Source organism: Lontra canadensis, unplaced genomic scaffold (genome assembly GCF_010015895.1).
Source record: "Lontra canadensis isolate GAN:19392208 unplaced genomic scaffold, GSC_riverotter_1.0 scaffold21, whole genome shotgun sequence".
NCBI lineage: Eukaryota > Metazoa > Chordata > Mammalia > Carnivora > Mustelidae > Lontra > Lontra canadensis.
This window is the reverse complement of record NW_022631015.1, coordinates 22,353,126-22,372,890: the sequence shown is the minus strand read 5'-3', so window position 1 is coordinate 22,372,890 and position 19,765 is coordinate 22,353,126. Positions and strand designations below refer to the sequence as shown.

Here is a 19,765-nt window from a genome sequence, read left to right as displayed (position 1 = left end):
TCCTTATTTAAAGAATTGCATTGTTTGTCTTATTTAGTTTTAAGAGTCCTTATACATTCTTTTTAAAAGTTTTTATTTATTTATTTGACACAGAGAGAGATTGGGCACACAAGTAGGGGAAGTAGCAGCAGAAGGAGAGGAAGAAGCTGTCTTCCTGCTGAGCAGGGAGCCCAGCATGGGGCTCGATCCCAGCGCTCTGGGATCATGACCTGAGCCGAAGGCAGAGGCTTAATCGGCTAAGCCACCCAGGCGCCCCAAGTCTTTATACATTCTGAAACAAGCCCATTATTTTATATATGTGTGGATATTTCCTGCCAGTATATGATTTTTTTTTTATTTTTTTAATGTTTCAATAGCTTCTCAACCTTTTGGCTAAGATCAACTGTATTTTATTAATCTTCGAAAGAGCAGGAATTTTATGTTTTGATGAAGTCTAATTCATCAATTTTTTTTCTTTTTCATGTTTTTTGTGTTCTAATTAAGTAATCTTTGCCTGTCCTAGGATAGTAAAGATTTCCTCCTATGTTTTTTCTAGAACTTCTATAGTTCTAGGTTTTTATATTTAGATCTATGATGTCTTTTGAGTTACTTTTATGTATTGTGTGGTATTTTTGAATGTTTAATCAACCTTGCATTCATGGGGTAAATGGTATTTGCTCATGATATCCTTTTTATATAGCATTGGATTAAATTTGCTAATATTTTGGTAAGGATTTTTTGTCTACATGAGAGATATTGGTTAATGCTGTTCTCTCTTTTTTTTTTGCAATGTCTATGTCAACTTTGGGTATGAGGATCACACTGGCCTAATGAAACAAGGTGACCTGTGATCGATCCTCTTCTACTTTCTGAAACATTTGTGAACAGCTGGTAGTATTTCTTCCTTGAATGTTTGATAGAATTCCCAGTGAAATCACTGGGTCTGGAGTTTTCTTTCTGGGGAAGTTTTTGATAGGAAATGCAATTTTTAAAATAGTTGTATGGCTATTTATATTTTCTGTTGCTTTTTTTTTTTTCTTGTGTAGGTTTTTGGTAAGTTGTATTTTGCAAGAAATTTGTTCCATCTAATTTGTCAAATTTGTTGGCACAAAGGGTTTTATAGTATTTTCATATTATCCTTTCATACCCATTAGAACTGTGGTGATAAGCCCTTTTTCATTTACTTTATTGGTGACCTATGTTATCTCTTTTCTGATCAATCTAATTATGAATTTTGTTAATTTTGTTTATCTTTCCACAGAACCCCAACCAGAGCTGTGTTAATTTTGTCTAAGTTGTTGGTTTCTGCTCATATCTTTATTATTTCTTTACTTCTATTAACTTTTGATTCACTTTGTTCTTCTAAGTTCTTAGAGTAGAATCTTGGATCATTCATATTAGATCGTTCTTAAATGTCTGTAAAGCTTTTAAAACTTTAATTTTCTTCTAAGTACTCTTTAACTGCATCCTACATATTTTGATTTAACTATATTTTTAAGGTCTCATATACTCAATTAAGAATCTACTGGTTTCAGAGCAGCCCACCTGTCCATGCGTCCATATATTTATGAATCTCCCGAAGTCTGCGTAGGTTTAGAAACTCCCAAGCTTCTGACTGGATTCATCTTTGACTAAACAGTTCACAGAGGTGCTCTGGAGTGTTTTATGTTGTACACGTGTCATGAAAATGTTTGTTTTAGTTTATTCGAAATCTCAGCATAAGAAGTAGTTTACCCCATTAGGATGGCCATTATTTAAAAAAAAAAAAAAAAAGGAAAATAAGTGTTGGTGAGGATGTGGTGTCATGGGAACACTTGGGCGCTGCTGGTGCGAAAGTAAAACGGTGCACCCGTGTGGAGAATAGCGTGTCAGCTCCTCACACATCCACCGTGGAATTACTTGTACACTCGTTGTCTGTTTGGGTTGTTATAACAAAAATACTGTAAATTGGGGGCGCCTGGGTGGCTCAGTTGGTTAAGCGACTGCCTTCGGCTCAGGTCATGATCCTGGAGTCCTGGGATTGAGTCCCACATCAGACTCCCTGCTCGGCAGGGAGTCTGCTTCTCCCGCTGATCTCTCTCCTCTCATGCTCGCTCGCTCTCTCTCTCTCAAATAAATAAAATCATTAAAAAAAATACTGTAAATTGGGTGGCTTCTAAATGACAGAAATTTGTTTCTCATGAGCAGTACAAGGGCAGACTGGGCAGTACAAGATCAAGGTGCTGGCCAATTGGGTGTGTGGTGAAGGCCAGTTTCCTGGTTTATAGGTGGCCGTCTTCTCCCTGTGCCCTCACATGGCAGGAGGGGTGGGGGTGTCTCCTAGGTCTCTTACAAGGGCGCTAATCCCATTCTCTGCCCTCATTAACTAATCACCTCTTGAAGGTCCCACTCCAAGTACCGGTCACATTAGGGATTAGGTTTCTTCATAAGAATTTAAGCAGGGGGGACACAGATACTCAGTCTGTAACTTCACCAATGTTCATGCCACTTTATGAGGTCCTTTTGATTCTTTTTTTAAAAATTTCAACTTTTTATTTAAATTCTAATTAGTTGACATATAATGTAATATTGGTTTTAGGAGTAGAATTCATTGATTCATCACTTACATGTAACACCCAGTGCTCATTACATCACGTGCCCTCCTTAATGCCCATCACCCAGTTACCCCGTCCTCCGCATTCTCCTGCCCTCCAGCAACCCTCAGTTTGTCTGTGTAGTTCAGAGTCTCCCATGGTTTGCCTCCCTTTCTCTTAATTTTTTTTTCTTCCTTCCCCTATGTCCATCTGTTTTGTTTCTTAAATTCCACATATGAGTGAAATCATATAATTTTGTCTTTCTCTGACTTATTTCACTTAGCATAGTACTTTCAAGCTCCATCCACATCATTGCAAGTGGCAAGAATTCATCCTTTCTGATGGCTGAGTGATATTCCATTGTATATATATCACATCTGCTTTATCCATTCATCAGCCGATGGACATTTGGGATGCTTCCATAATTTGGCTATTGTTGATAATATTGCTATAAACAACGGGGTGCATGTGCCCCTTTGAATTAGTATTTTTGTATCCTTTGGGTAAATACCTAGTAGTGTAGTTGCTGGGTCGTAGGGTAGCTCTATTTTTAACTTTTTGAGGAATCTCCACACTGTTTTCCAGAGTGGCTGCACCAGCTTGCATTCCCACCGACAGTGTAGGAGGGTTCCCCTTTCTCTGCATCCTCGCCAACACCTGTCCTTTCCTGACTTGTTAATTTTAGCCATTCAGACTGGTGTGAGGTGATATCTCATTGTGGTTTTGATTTGCATTTCCCTGATGCTGAGTGATGTTGAGTACTTTTTCACGTGTCTGTTAGCCATCTGGATGTCTTCTTTGCCGAAATGTCTGTTCATGTCTTCTGCCCATTTCTTGATTGGATTATTTGTTCTTCAGGTGTTGAGTTTGATCAGTTCTTTATAGATTTTGCATATTAGCCCTTTATCTGATATGTCATTTGCAAATATCTTCTTCCATGCCATGGGTAGCTTAGTCTTATTGACTTTTTCCTTTGCTGTGCAGAAGTTTTTATCTTGATGAAATCCCAGTAGTTCATTTTTGCTTTTGTTTCCCTTGCCTCCGGAGACATGCCTAGTGACAAGTTGCTCTGGCCAAGGTCACAGAGGTTGCTGCCTGTGCTCTCTAGGATTTTGATGGATTCCTATCTCACATTTAGGTGTTTCATCCATTTTGAGTTTATTTTTGTGCGTGGTGTAAGAAAGTGGTCCAGTTTCATTCTTCTGCATGTGGCTGTCCAATTTTCACACCACCATTTGTTGAAGAGACTGTCCTTTTATACTCGATATTCTTTTTCGCCTTGTTGAAGATTAGTGAACCATAGAGTTGAGGACCCACTTCTGGGGTCTCTATTCTGTTCCACTGATCTGTCTGCTTTTGTGCCAATACCATACTGTTTTGATGATTACAGCTTTGTAATAGAGCTTGAAGTCCAGAATTGTGATGCCACTAGGCTTTGCTTTCCTTTCTCAAGAATGCTTTGGCTACTTGGGGTCTCTTGTGGTTCCATACAAGTTTTAGGATTATTTGTTCTAGCTCTGTGAAAAAATGCTGGTGTTATTTTAATGGGGATTGCATTAAATGTGTAGATTGCTTTGGGTAGTATAGACATTTTAAAAATATTTGTTCTTCCAATCCATGAGCATAGAATGTTTTTCCATTTCTTTCTGTCATCTTTGATTTCTTTCATAAATGTTCTATCGTTTTCAGAGTACAGGTCTTTTACCCTTTGGTTAGGTTTATTACTAGGTATCATATGGTTTTTGGTGCAACTGTAAATGGTATTGACTCTTTAATTTCTCTTTCTGCTGCTTCATTATTGGTGTATAGAAATGCGACAGCTTCTGCGTGCTGATTTCTCTTTTATAGTGCCTGTTCTCTTGTGTAGCGGGATCTTTATCTGGTTTTACTACAAGGGTAATGCTGGCCTCAGAGAGTAAGTTTGGAAGTTTTCTCTTTTTTCTATTTTTTGGAACAGTTTGAGAAGAATAGGTATTAACCCTTCTTTAAATGTTGGTAGAATTCCCCTGGGAAGCCTGGATTTTTGTTTGTTGGGAGATTTGTAATTACTGCTTCAGTTTCCTTGCTGGTTATGTGTCTGTTCAAGTTTTCTGTTTCTTCCTGTTTCAGTTTTGGTAATTTGTAAGTTTCTGGGAGTTTATCCATTTCTTCCAGGTTGTTCAGTTTGTTGGCATATAGTTTTTCACAACATTCTCTTACACTTTTTTGGTATTTCTTTGGAATTGGTTGTTATTTCTCCCCTCTCATTTGTGATTTTATTTAATTGGACCTTTTCTCTTTTGTTTTTGGTAAGTCTGACTAGGGGTTTATCTTTTTTATTAGTTATTTCAAAGAAGCAGATCCTGGTTTCATTAATTTTTTTTCCCTTTTTTTTTTTTTTTTTTTTTTTTTTTTTTTAAGTTTCTATATCATTTATTTCTGCTCTAATCTTTTTATTTCCCTTCTCCTGCTGGTTTAGGCTTTATTTGCTCTTCCTTTTCTGGGTTCTTTTGGTGTAAAGTTAGGTTGTATATTTGAGATTTTTCTTGCTTCTTAGAGGAATACCTGCATTATTATATATTTCCCTCTTAGGACTGCCTTTGCTACGTCCCAAAGGTTTTGGACTGTCATGTTTTTATTTTCAATTGCTTCCATGTATTTTTTTTTATTTCTCCTTTAATTTCCTGGTTAACCCATTCATTCTGTAGTAGGATGTTCTTTAACTTCTGTGTATTTGTGGTCTTTCCCAATTTTTTCTTGTGGTTGACTTTAAGTTTCATAATCTTGTAGTCTGAAAATATGCATGGTGTGATCTCAATCTTCTTGTATTTGTTGAGGGTTGATTTTTGACCCAGTATGTGATCTATTCTGGAGAATGTTCCATGTGCATTCAAGAAGAATGTGTATCCTGCTGCTTTAGGATACAGTATTCTGAATATATCTGTTAAGTACATGTGGTTCTCTGTGTCATTCAAAGCCATTGTTTCCTTGTTGATCTGCTTAGACAATTTGTCCATTGATTTAAGTGGACAAAGTCCAAACACTACTTAGTGCCAACAAGGCTCTATTATTATTGTATTGTTATCAATGAGTTTATGTTTGTTATTAATTGCTATACGTATTTGGGGATCCTAAGTTGGGGGCATTAATATTTACAGTTGTTAGATCTTCTTGATGGTTACACCCTTTAATTATGATATAGTGCCCTTCTTCATCTCTTGTTATAGTCTTTGTTTTAGAATCTAGTTTGTCTGATACAAGTATTGCTACTCTGGCTTTCCTCTGATGTCCATTAGCATGATACATGGTTTTCCATCCCCTCACTTTAAATCTGGAGGTGTCTTTGGGTCTAAAATGTGTCTCTTATAGAAAGTATATAGATGAGTCTTGTTTTTCATCCATTCTGATACCCTGTTTCTCTTTTTTGGAACATTTAGTCCATTTACATTCAGAGTGATTATTGGGAGATATGCAGTTAATGACCTGTAGAGTCATTGTTTCTGGAGATTTTCTCTGCTCCTTTCTAGTCTTTGGTGTTTTTGGTCTTTCTTTCCCACTGTTGCTTTTGGTCTTTCTTCCCCACTCAAAAAAGTCCCGTTTAATATTTCTTGTAGGTCTGGTTTATCATTCATGAACTCCTTTAGTTTTCGTTTATCTGGGAAACTCTTTAATCTCTCCTGTGCTGAATGACAGCCTTGCTGGATAAAGTATTCTTGGCTGGGTATTTTTCCCATTCAGCATGTTGAATGTATCATGCTGCTCTCTTCTGGCCTGCCAAGTTTCTATGGGTAGATCTGCTGCTAACCATATTTGTCTTCCCTTGTATGTTAGAGATTTCTTTTCCCTTGCTGCTTTTAGGATTTTTTCTTTATCTCTGTATTTTGCAAATTTTACTGTGATATATCTTAGTGTTGGTCTGCTCTTCTTGATTTTGATGGGAGTTCTCTGTGCCTCCTGGATCGGATGTATTTTTCTTTCCACAGATTAGGGGAGTCTTCAGCTATAATTTCCTCAGATAAACGTTGTGTCCCCTTTCCCACTCTTCTTCTTAGGGGACTCCTATGATGTGAAATGATAATGTGCTTCATGGAGTTGCTGAGCTCTGTATGTCTACATTCATGATCTAATATATTTCTTTCCCTCTTCTTTTCAGCTTCATTATTTTCCATAATTTTGTCTTTTATGTCACCTATTCTCTCCTCTGCTTTTTCCATCCTTGTGGTCATTTCATCTAGTCAGTTTTGCATTTCAGTTATAGCATTTTTTATTTTGGCCTGAGTAGTTTTTAGGTCTTTTATGTCTGTGGTAAGGGATTCCCAGATATAGTCTATACTTTTCTCAAGCCCAGCTAGTATCCTTATGATTGTTGTTTTCAATTCTGGATCAGGCATATTGTTTGTTTCTATATTGATTAGATTGTGGCCATGTCCCTTTCTTGTTCTTTTTTTTGGGATGAATTCCTCTGTCTTGGCATTTTTGGCTAGGTCTGTATCTTCTTCTTTGTGTTAGGAAAGCCTGTTATGTTTCCTGCTCCTGAGAGTAATGGCTTTGTAAGAAGAGGTCATGTACTGTCCAGGGCCTGGTGCTTCAGAAAGTGTGTCTGGTCTGTGCTACATGCACTCTGCTGCTGTATTTTGGCTTCTCTTTCCCCCAGGTAAGCCCTCTGCTGAGTTTTTCTTTGCCGGCACTAAGGAGTGTTTGGACTTTGTCCAGTGTGTGTCAAGTTTTAACTAGGTATGCTTTGATCTGCTTGTTAAAAAAGGCCAGATCCTGTTTCCAGTAGAGCTGCAGCTTTGCAGAGCTCTGATCAGTGGATTTGGTACATACGGGGAATTTGTGCTGGTTTTCTGCGGGAGAGACCTGCTGCCCTGACTCTTGGGCATACTTGCTCTAGCATTGAAGCACCTGCAGAGGGCAGGGGGTGGGGCTTGGTGTAAGTGGCTCCAGCCTTCCCTGGCAGTGGGGGGTGGGGGACGAGGAGGGAGGCACTCTGTTGCTCACTGAAATCCAGTGGTGCTGTTGGGTGGAGGAAAAAAAATGGTATCTACCCTTTCCTTTGGTCCGCAACAGGTGAATTTGCACCCCACTGTTCAGTAAGCCCACACAGAATGAAGAATCTCCCCTCATGTGCCAGGTATCCCTCAGATTTCTGCCTTCACCGTGTCTGCGTCAGAGCTGTCTGCCCACCTAGTGGCACATTGCTTCTATGTTTACTTCTGGCACCTGGCAGTTTCAAAACTCCAAATTTTGGGGACTCAGCACTGCCAGGACCCACGATGATCCTCTGGAGGGGGGTCTTGGGGCACTGGGGCTGGTAGGGGTTTGTCCCAGGAGGGCAGTTGCAGGAATGTACAGGTGCTTGGGGTTTGGAGTAAAGCACAGCAAAGAGCTGGCATCCAGGTTAGCTGCCATCAGCAGGTGCCTCTGCCCCTGTGCTAATGAGTGGGGCAGTGCAGTGGCACCCACCATCTCTTTGTCCCTTTCGAGGCAGTGCCGCCTCTCCCAAGTGCACTCCAAGAAGGGGGGGTTCTCCCTCCCAGTGCGATGCAGGGGGTCCTCAGACCACACTGCCCACTCCTGGGCCTCTGGCCTCCTCCACAGGAGCACCGCTGTGCCCCCAGGCTCCACTCTGGCTGTAGGCAGACTTCTAAAACTTCAGTCTTCGAGCTCCGTTAATTGTAAAAACTCACAATAAGCAGCCTCTCTCGTTTTCCCAGTCATTGGCTTTGGGGAAGCGTTTTTCTTGTTCAAACTCCTGTGCGCTGCGCGCGCGCTCTCTCTCTCTCTCTCCCTACCCCCTCTGTGATCAGGGCTCCCTACCCTCTGCAGCACCCAAGATTCTTTTCTCCCCCACATCACATCTCTGCACCTCCTACCTTCCAAGATGTGACCTCTCTTCTCCCTCTTGTTGGGCAGTTTGTCCTCTCAGCCCTCAGATTGATTTCCTGGGTGTTGAGAATGATTTGATATTTACCTGGCTATGTTCAAGTGACAAGGCAAGCATAAGGTACCCTTACCCCTCTGCCATCTTAACTCCTCCCCATTTCCTTTTTATTTAATTCATCATCTGGTTGAGTCAAGTTACTGCTGCTGTCCCCATTTAACCATGAAGAAATTCCCTTAGGGGTCTGGGATGTGTCTTGACAGCCTGGCTGAGGAGAAACGACCTCAGATGCTTGGTTTGCTGTCAGAGCCAGAACCAGAGTTTGGATCTTGGTTGTATGGAGTGTGTGGGATAGTGTGAAAGGATACACAGAATGCACATGCCCCATACACAGACCTCACTTCACGTAAGGCCTGTGTTCTTCCCATAGCTTCATTGTCATATTCCTATTAACACCTGTGTAGACTTCATCACTGTTCAGAACTGGCATCTTTACCCCAGACGGATGAAGTGATCATATTTCCTGATCTGTGACCTCATCAGCAGTGAGTTTACCATAGGAGGTCCTCAAGGAGTATCTGCAGGGAGTGTTCTGAAAGCATGATTGTATTAAGTCCTCTAGAATAAAAAAATTCAAAAGCTTTGTAGATGAAAATTGATGAGTAATGTACCATCTCCATGTGCTCAGACCTGAAGGCAGGACCTAAACCCAACACATTCTTTGTCTCAGGTACTAGAGGGAGGCTCCCGTGTTGGTTGAGGAAGACTTCTTCATCTGGCATCTCCACAAGACTAGTCAGAAACCCATATAAGAGAAAATGCCATCATGTGACTGTATTACTAGCTAAAAATAAACCAACAGCAGCAAATTAAAAACAAAAAACCAAAAACCTCAGGCGCTCTGTTCTTTCTTGGACTCATCCTCAAATTTCTGTTTACACCTCTGCTGAGTTTTTCTGAGAAGTGTATTGTGGGCAGACTAAATGGACAATTTGTCGTAAGACTTGGCATCTTCTTGCAGCATGATGGCTTCCTCTCCTTTTTGTAGACTGACTGTTACAGACTCGGATGGAGCCACTAACTCCACAACTGCAGCCCTCATAGTCAACAGTGCTGTGGACCATCCTCCAGTTGCTAATGCAGGACCAGATCAGACCATAACTTTGCCCCACAACTCCATCACTTTGAATGGAAACCAGAGCAGTGATGATCACCAGATTGTCGTCTATGAGTGGTCCTTGGGTCCAGGGAGTGAGAGCAAAGAGGTGGCCATGCAGGCAAGTTCTCTATCCTGCCTTCAGACTTTTACTTGTCTATCCATCCACCCACCCACCCACCCACCCACCCACCTACCCATCTAACCAACCACCTACCCATCTACCTACCCACCCATCCATTCATCCACCCACCTACCCATCCATCCTTCCACCCACCCACCCACCCACTACCCATCCATCGATCTACCTATCCACCCATCCGCCTACCTACTCATCTAACCAACCATCCATCCATCTGTACATCTGTCCATCCATTTAAAACTGTTCACACATCTATCTACCTTCCTATCTACTTAAATTATTGTTATGTGGTATAGATCCAGAAAATATATGATTATAAGATTATAAGATTGTTTGATATATTACAACTGTTAGAAGAACACCTAAAAGTCATAGATCTCCCAAACATACATCCTTCCCCCTCACCCATTCTCTATTAGCACAGAATAGAAACTAAGTGGGTCCTGTGTTGATAGCTTGATCTCGAAGCTAGTTTGGGGAAAGTCTGACCCAACATTTGCTACAGAAATATTATTTTATTATTGGGAGAAAATTTAGAAATAATCCAACATAAACTTTATCATCAGGGAATTTTCCTTATTTTATTTCTCACATTTTTAGAAACTTCATTTCTAAAATAGATCCAGAAATTTTTGGATCTAGTGATTTCTTTTTAAGAGCTTTTAGTATCTAAATTTTAATTTGCTCAAATCTTAAATATATTTGTCTAAAGACGTACTACCTATCATAGACGCTTTTGCCATGAGTGGTATGTGTGCACATGACTGTATATAAGCTATTTGGTTCTTCTTTTGGTGATGGCCAGACTATTTGGGATTTTTTGCTAACCACCTTGCTATTTTTAAGTTGTTCTATTATTTGACAATTTTCACTTTATTCTTTTTTTATTTATTTTGTGTGTGTGTGTGTGTGTGTGTGTGTGTGTGTGTATCTAAGCCCTACACCTGGGCTTGAACTCCCGACCTAAGGAGCAAGAGTCTCATGCTCTATTGACCGAGCCAGTCAGGCACCCTTTTTGTTTGTATTTTAATTCCGGGTAACATACAGCGTTATGTTAGTTTCAGGTTATTATTTGGAAGTTTAAACTACTTGCAAGGACTATGCAGATATTTTTCTTTACTATTTGGAAGTTTAATGGGAAAAAGATAGATTGTTATATTGCCACCTTGTACTTCTTCAGATTCCATCTCATCTGTCCAACATCAGTTTCTTGTTAAAATTTTAGATGAAGTCAGATATCCCACGAACGCTTACCTACTTTCCTTTCTGATATTTCTGGACAGTATTTTGCAATTATGATGAATTTAAAATGACTGGTTGGGTTTATGGAACTTGAGGTCCATGTTGTAGTGTCCACCTCTGTCTAAGGGTTGTCGTATGTGCTGTTTGCTTCTGTTGGGCTGCGAATTCTGATTCAGAGGGCTTTGGATGCAAAACAGAAGGATGGAATATTTTGTATTTCCTTGGTTAAAAGAATAGTCCAGGGACACCTGACTGGCTCATTTGGAAGAGTGTGCGACTCTTAAATCTCAGGGTTGTCCATTAGAGCCCCTCATAGGGTGTGGAGATTACTTATAAATAAAATTTTTAAAAAACCAGAGTTTTCTTTCCTTTAGTTTTTGAGAATTGTGTGCCCAAAGTTCACATCCCAGAATTCATGCACATCTGCCTGACATGTGTCCGAGCTCCTCCACACCTACCCTTCTGCAGCAGACACTCTGAGATTATCCACAGTAACAAGGTCATTGCCTTGTGACTGATCGACGAAGATGTTAAAAGGAGTGATCTTTTTATTAACTGGGGCAATCACCAAGATGACTCTGTGAACTGGAATCTTGGTCTAAACATCATGTAGGGCGTCCTGCTGAGACCTGGGGGAAGTTCAGTGCTATTACCTGGAGGGTATGGTGGCTTTGAGGGTGTTTGGGGATGTGTGTGATTCTGCCCGCTTCCCATTTGCCACAACATTCCCTGTACCGTGTGCATAAGCATTTATGTAACCACATTAATTGTGAAGTAAGTACTAGGAAATTATAATTTCGTGGAGTTTTTCATAGCAAAATACTTTGCTTTATTTCAAAGTAAGGAAAATCACCTTCTCTAAGTTCTTAAAAGTGTGTATTTCAAGATTCACAAGTTCCCCTTGTGATAACGCAATTGATTTTCTATCAGTTTTCTTTTTCAGTTTTCCATTAAAACCTTTAGCAAACACATGCAGATACATTTATCCTTAGACAATCTTGGGATTTCTAAAAGTAAATAAATAATAATAGGATTTACGTTTAAAAATCCTTTCCATGATGCCATGAATCTCAAACATAAGCAGTAATCGGAAATGTTACTGACAGCAACACGATAGCAACAAAGGGAAAGGTTATTAACCTGGAGACAAGTGTAGCTATTATATACTCAATTGAAAAAAAAATCTTATTGAAAAATTGTATTGTCTTAAGAGTTTGAAAAAAATATTTTTACTTATAATAGTAATTCATGAATTGCTTCTTGTAGTTAAAAGAAGTTAACTTCTGGGCGCCTGGGTGGCTCAGTGGGTTAAAGCCTCTGCCTTCCACCCAGATCGTGATCCCAGGGTTCTGGGATCCAGCCCCACATTGGGCTCTCTGCTCAGCGAGAAGCCTGCTTCCTCCTCTCTCTCTGCCTGCCTCTCTGCCTACTTGTGACCTCTGCCTGTCAAATAAATAAAATCTTAAAAAAAAAAGTTAACTCCCGATAAAGTACAAATGCACCTTGACCGTACCCCAGTCTTCTTATGGAGGTGATTACTTTTATCAGTTTAATGTCTATCCTACAGAATCTTTTCTATGTGTTCTGTGGGTATGCATATGTGCGCAGAGAAATATCTGCCCCCCTGTGTGCATCATTCTGCAACTTTCTCGTTTTGCTTGATGATATGTCTTTGGCATCTTTGCATTTCGTTATTTATCAGCTACAGACATTTTTTTTTTAAGTAGGCTCCACTCCTAGCATGGAGTCCCCACTCCATTTCAGTATGTATCAATCTACCTTATTCTTTTAAACTTTCCCCAAACTAGCATTGTAGTGTATTATGGTGAGTCTGGCCATGCCCTGTTGATGAGCATTTACTTATGTATGTATGTACGTATGCATGTGTGCATTTATTTAAAGAGAGAGAGAGAAACTCAAGCAGACTCCCTGATGAGTGTGGAGCCCAACACAGGGCTTGATCTCATGACCCTGAGTTCCTGACCTGAGCTGAAGTCAAGAGTTGGACTCTTAACTGAGCCACTCAGGTGCCCCACTGTTACTGAACAGTTAGACTGTTTCCACCAAGGCTTCTGTTAGCATCCGGGTGTGAGGCTCCTGTGTGCACGGGCATTCTCTACGGTAGGTGGTTAGATGTAGAATCCCTGGGGAGAGTGTGCTCATTTACCATGGCACTGGATGTTGCCACATGGGCCTCCAAAAGTCCAGATCAATTTATACTGCTTCAGCAGCATAGGAGGATACACACCGACCTTTAGTTTGCATTTTCCTGGGGCACACACATTTCTTTTTCAGGCAGGATCTCCATATTTAGCAAAAGCATTCGTTTTTCATTACATTATACTACTTACTTTTTAAAACTATTTTTCTTTTTCATCTCTATTTGCTATTACTTAGGGCGTCAAGACTCCATACCTTCATTTGTCTGCCCTGCAGGAAGGAGACTATACATTCCACCTGACGGTGACGGATTCTTCAAAGCAGCAGTCCACGGCTGTGGTCGCTGTGACTGTCCAGCCCGGTGGGTGAGCTGGAAGAGGGCTCTGGCCCCAGAGATTAAGGCAGAAATGACACCTGGGCTTCTGGGCTTCAGACAAGCCAAATTTGGAGGCAAATTCTCTAATCTCTTAACTATCAGAAAATCGGGGCTGGAGGAGCTGGCTCTTAATGCAAAGCCAGGTTTCTATTGTGGTTCAAAATCTTGTGTTAACTGTGTCTTGAAACCATGGCATGGAGACCCAGACGGACATCCTCAGGGCCCCTCGCGGGCTCCACTTGCCAGGTAGACAGTTCCCCACGTGTCCCACCCTGCTGCAGACCTCCAGGGCCTTCTTGAAGAGTCTGGTCATGATGTGTGGCCTGGTAGCTCCATGGTTCATAGCCAAATGGACACTTGACTCCAGATCAGCTCCCAATTCGTTAATGGTTTCATGAAAACCCAGGGCTCTGCCTTCTTGCAGATTTAAATAACCTTAAGGGTAGTTAGGTTTTTGCTTGACAGTGCTCTTTGCTTTAGAACTTTTCTAGAAGATGCTGCTGATCCTGGTCACTGTCCAATATACTGGCAACTGAAAATATATTCAACTTATAGGCGATACATTTATTTATTTTATTTATTCAGTTAATATGTAGTAAAGGTTAGTGGTTAGACCCAAGGATGTGGAATTAAACAAGAAAGACTTGGTCTCCGTCCTCCCAGGGCTCATGGGGAAGTCCACTGAAAAACCACAAGATCGGGGCACCTGGGTGGCTCAGTGGGTTAAGTCTCTGCCTTCGGCTCAGGTCATGATCCCAGGGTCTTGGGATCGAGCTCCGCATCAGGCTCTCTGCTCAGCAGGGATCCTGCTTCCCTTCCTCTCTCTGCCGGCCTCACTGCCTGACTGTGATCTGTCTGTCAAATAAATAAATAAAATCTTAAAAAAAAAAACAAAACCACAAGATCCGAGCATTTCTAGGGGATGAAGATAGAACCGCTGCAGCCTGCAAAAGGACACACCTACCTGGGCTTAAGGCATCTGCAGAGTCTTACCTGAGCTCAGGTCTGCAGCTGGCCAGGTGAATCTGGGGAGAGAAGGGCAAGGGGAAGAGGTTTTTAGGCAAAGTAAACAACGTATAAAAGCCGTGGAATGAAAGGGAGTTTGGTAGTTGAAGGAATGAGGAAGAGTATGGTGGGAAAGAGAAAGCAGTGAGGACGAGGGAGTGTGAGGCACAGGGATCAGAAGGCCAAGAGATGCTGTGGAGAGAGGCAGGGGCTCACGTCAAGGGCTTTGTGGTGGTGGTCGTGTGAGTGTTGTATCCCAAGGGTAAGAGAAACTGGGGACCACTGAGCTCTGCTGAGCAGCACAGTGAGGCTTGGACGTGGTTGAGATACTGAGTATTAGCTGCTTCAGTGTTTGACTCTGCGACTTTCTTTTTAACAGAAAATTTGACCATTTCAGTTCTGGTATCAATATCAGCAATACTTTGTATCTTTTACTTTTTTTAATCTTTCTTTTAAGATTTTATTTTTTATTTTTTTTTAAGATTTTATTTATTTATTTGACAGAGAGAGAAATCATAAGTAGGCAGAGAGGCAAGCAGAGAGAGAGAGCGGGGGGAAGCAGTCTCCCCGCTGAGCAGAGAGCCTGATGCAGGGCTCGGTCCCAGGACCCTGAGATCATGACCTGAGCTGAAGGCAGTGGCCCAACCCACCGAGCCACCCAGGCGCCCCTAAGATTTTATTTTTAAGTAATCTTTATACCCAACGTGGGACTTGAACTTCAACCCTGAGATCAAGAGTCACGTGCTCTACTGACTGAGCCAGCCGGGCGTCCCTTCTATCATTTACTATTGTTCAACATTTAACTGAAATGGTTTATAAATGCATTTATTATTTACCAGGCCCTGTGTTAGGCACTGGGGCTACAAAGACAAAAGGGAGTAAGTCCTGCTTGAAAAAGCAACTGTCGACTCACTTCCTTCCATTTCCTGCCTGCCTGCCTCCCCCCACTCTATCCCTAGTCCTTCTTCTCTGTATCTGTCCATGCTGTTCCTTTTCCTTCTCTCTTGACTCCGTGACTTTTGAGTCTTTTCTTTATTTATTTGTTTGTTGGAGAGAGAAAGTGCACATGCACACAGATGCATGAGGGGGGAGCTGAGCTCAAGCGTACTCCCCACTCAGTGTGGAGTCTGATGTGATGGGGGTTCAATCTCACAACCCTGAGATCATGCCCTGAGCCAAAATCGAGAGTCAAACACTTAGCTGACTGAACCACCCAGGCACCCCTTGAGGTCTTTTAAGGAAAGCAAACATGTATGTATTAGGGAACAATATCTCCTGCGGTCTGGATCCCCTGGATCTCATCCCAAAACACTGAAGTCCTCGCTCAGCCAAGAGCCTGCAGTGTTTCTCCCCAGGACGCCGCACACTCTAGTAGCCCCCTGATCCAAGTAGGAATAATTTGCTTCAATCAAGAAATCAGGGGATCACAGGCTTCATGCAAAGAGATAATAGTGTTTCACATCATTTCTGTAATTCTAGAAAGCAGCAGGCCTCCGGTGGCTGTGCCTGGCCCCGACAAGGAGCTGATCTTCTCGGTGGAGAGCACCACGCTAGACGGCAGCAGGAGCACGGACGACCAGGGCATCGCCCTCTCCCATTGGGAGCACGTCAGGTAGGCTTTCTTACCACTGAGCCGTCGGGTTCACACCCCTGGCCCAGGGCTAACATTGCCTGCTCTCTGGAGGGTCCAGATTAAACACTCACCTCGAGCACACTGGAGAGTCAGGAGCACTGTTGCTGAAGAGTGGATCGAGTGTGGATGGACAAGATAGATGTTCACTGGCAGTAGGGGGAGGTGGTGCCATGCCAGGTGGATGGGGCCGTCTGGGTGTGGGTGAGCTTCGTGACACACAAGGGGCTGGGAGACATGTGTGAGGCTCTCATGAGGCCTCCTGTCTACCCTCACTCAGACCATCTGCTCTGCTTGTCAGAGCCTGGTGAGGTCACTAGCCTAGGTTTGTCTGGACAGAAAGGGGGGAGCTGGGTCTTTCTGACGACAGGGCCCACGATCTTAATGACCACACTGTAATTCCCCAGAGGTGACCCCTGGTCTGGCTCATCCCCTCCTCTCCCATACTTTCTGTCAAGACAGATGAGGGTTTAACCTAATTTCATTCAGAGGAAATGGGAGTAGTTTCTAAGACTTCGTTTGCCAAAGAGATCATTTCATTGAGAGCTCAATTTAAAAACAAAAACAAAACAGTGGGGCGCCTGGGTGGCTCAGTCAGTTAAGTGTTCGACTCTTGGTTTCAGCTCAGGTGACGATCTCAGGGAGCTGAGATTGAGTCCCACGTCGGGCTCCTCATTCAGTGTGGAGTCTGCTTGAGGTTTTCCCTCTCCCTCTGCCTCTCCCCCTGCTTGTGTGCTTTCTCTTTCTCTAAAATAAATAGATAAATACATTCTTTAAAAAACAAAACAAAAAAACCCCCAAATCCTCTTCCTAGGAATCCTGCAGGCTGTCTAAAGTAGGCATTACTTTGACCTACAACCTGAACTAGAGAATATAAGTAGATAAAAACTCATCTTAGAACTCCCTGGAGGCTATGTTTTAGCTGCAAAATGGGGCTTTTATAAGGACACAGATACCGTGCCTGCCGTAGTCAGAACACCGTGCCCGCTCCGTCTGTTGTTTGCCTCCCTGTTTCACAGAGGCCCCGGCACCGGGCAGGTGGACGATCCCGATGAGGCCGTAGCTGCCGTGCGGGCGCTCCAGGCGGGTGCCCACCGCTCCCGTGTGACCGTGACGGACCCGCAGGGGCTGAGCGGCACGAGCACCCTCACCATGGCCGTGAGGAAGGGTGAGTCCTGGCACCGCGGCGGGCGGGCTCCTCCTGCTTTCCCGTCTCACAGGACCCTCAGGCACGGCCGTTCAGGAGCGCGGCTGTTGATCAGTTTGCAGCACATGCCGAGCTGAGGTTGGCGGAGAAAACGCCATTCTTCCTCTGTGCACGCTTGCTGTGTCCAGCCTCCGTCTGCGGAGAAACAGCATTTCCTTTTGTGTGTCGAGTGAGCCTTCTGTGACCACTGGCCGTGAGACATGACGGCACTATGCTCTCTCCAAACTGGGAGTCGAAGAGCAGAGATGTTTTTGAGTTCCATATTGTTTCTTAACTTGTGGTCTAGTCCCGTGCCACTCTGCTTGAGGACCTTTGTTCCAGACATTTCTGTGTCCTGTGTGTCACTGTGCAAGGCTCATGGCAGCTCGCAAATGCTGGGTGCTGGAAGGAAGGGATGCGCATGCGAATGAACGCAGGGTCATGATGTGTGGAAGCACAGAGCTGTCCAAGGGCGCGCTGGACAGAGAAAGTCAAGGACGGCAGAGCAGCCCCATGCAGGGGTGCTGGGGAGGGCCCGAGCTTCTGAAGGGTTGAGTGTCAGGCCAAGGAGGTGGGGGCCTTCATCCGCTGGCCAGGCGGGAATGGCTGGAGCAGTTTTATCAGCAAAGGACATAGATGGGGATGTTTTCAGATGTTTTATGGTGGACGTTTTCAACCGTATGTAAAAGCAGAGAAACAAGGCTCAGTGGACCATTATGTCCCCGTCACCCAGCTTCAACAGCTGTGAGCAGTTTGCCAATCTTGTTTCATCTAGCCATTCATATTTTCTTTTAGTTTGGTTGGAGTATTTTAAAGCAAACCCTCGCACCATGTCATTTTACCTGAGAGGGTTGGAATTTTACAAAAGGTTTGATGGGAAGGGAGGTCAGCAGCAGGGAGGGCAGAGGCGAAGGGATTGACCAGAAAGACATTTTAGAGGTGAAGTCCCAGGACTTGATGCTACGGTGGTTCTGGGGGGAAGAAAGACGGTGGGTGTCTCGGTGACTCAGGGCCAGTGATTTCAGTGCACGGGTGGGCAGGGGCGCCGTGCTCTGGCCTCTGTCCAGAGAAGAGCGGCTGCGGGTTTGCAGGGGACTTGAGTTTGGCCATAGCGGATTTGCAGCAATGGTCTGTCCGGAGAGTGCCCGGGGAGCCTCCTGACAGTGTTTAAGATGGCGGGGACATAAGCATGGAAGGGAGTGGCTGCTTTCGTCCAGCCTGGAAGCAAGAGAAGGCCTCGTAATCATTTCTCACAGAAGGAGTTTCGGGCTTAGGCAGTCTGCCGGGGTCTGTTTCTGTGGTTTCCAGCCTCCCCGTGGTCCACAGCAGAACTAAGCCTCCTTAACACCAGTTTCTCCCCACAAGTCATCCCAGAAGGGGTGTGTGGTGAACAGTGTGGAAACGCTGCTAATGGTACCAGGTACCTCTACTCTAACCTCTGGGCTGTTTTCTCTGGAGGAAAGTGACTGGTGATTGGTGGGGTGCTCCTTGCTCCCTTGGATCAGCGTCTGGATATCCTTACCCCATGACTTTTGCTTGACTTGCAAGGGGTCACGTAGGGTCCCAGAGGGCACCTGAACAGGCAGGATTTCCCTCACAGCAGTTTCCCTTGTCCTCACAGTGGAGCTGTGCCTTATTCTGGTCTTCCCCGCACCCCATTCTCTCTGGGGCCCCCCTCTCCTGAGGTGATTGTATCAGAAATGGCTCTTCTTACCTTGTTCGTGCTTGTTTAACACCCCATAGGGGGAGTGAAGCCCTGATTATTTTTGACTCAAGTTTTAATGACTTAAGCAAGAGGTGGCACTTGTAGAAATAAGTATTTCTGGGGCCAGATAGTGTGGACCAGGACATAATGAATCAGAATATATTTTAAACTAAAATATTTTCACTTTCTGGACCTTGTTAAGGAAGGTCATTGTCTCTTTTTCAAAAATAGGAAAACTGTCATGGTATTAGAAACCTCCCCAGGGTACAGGCTGCGAAATTACAACCATGCATAAACCGAGCTTTAAGGAAGTCTCTACATGACAGGTGGGAAGCAGTGCCTCTCGGACACTGCGGATCTACACATGTGCAAGGGGGAGCCATCGCGGGTGGTCCATGGCCCACTTCTGCCACCTGCATGTCACATCTGTCTCTGCTTTCGTTTTTGCTGTCTTTGACGCAGCAAACAACAGCCCTCCCAGAGCCCATGCTGGTGGCCACCATGTGCTTGTGCTGCCCAGTAATGGCATTACCTTGGATGGTTCGAGGTCTACTGATGACCAGGGAGTTGTGTCCTACCTGTGGGTCCGGGACGGCCAGAGCCCAGCCGCTGGGGTGAGTGCTTGACCAGAGTCGTCCCACTTCCATCATGCGGAATCAGTCTGCTTGGGCTGCTATGAGGAAAGAGCACAGGCTGGGCGGCTTCCATGACAGACAGACATGTCTCCCAGTCTTGAAGGCCGTGAAGT

The 19,765-nt window shown here is 43.7% G+C and overlaps 1 protein-coding gene across 1 annotated transcript in view; it reads left to right on the top strand.

Annotated features, from left to right (window-relative positions):
* Nucleotides 1–19,765, top strand: part of KIAA0319 (KIAA0319 ortholog) — a 54,692-nt gene that overhangs the window by 18,773 nt on the left and 16,154 nt on the right. Inside the window, exons 8-10 of the mRNA XM_032861768.1 lie at nt 9,464–9,692; nt 13,353–13,476; nt 19,480–19,631. Of these exons, the coding sequence (XP_032717659.1) occupies nt 9,464–9,692; nt 13,353–13,476; nt 19,480–19,631 (505 nt within the window). The remainder of the gene's footprint in view (nt 1–9,463; nt 9,693–13,352; nt 13,477–19,479; nt 19,632–19,765) is intronic.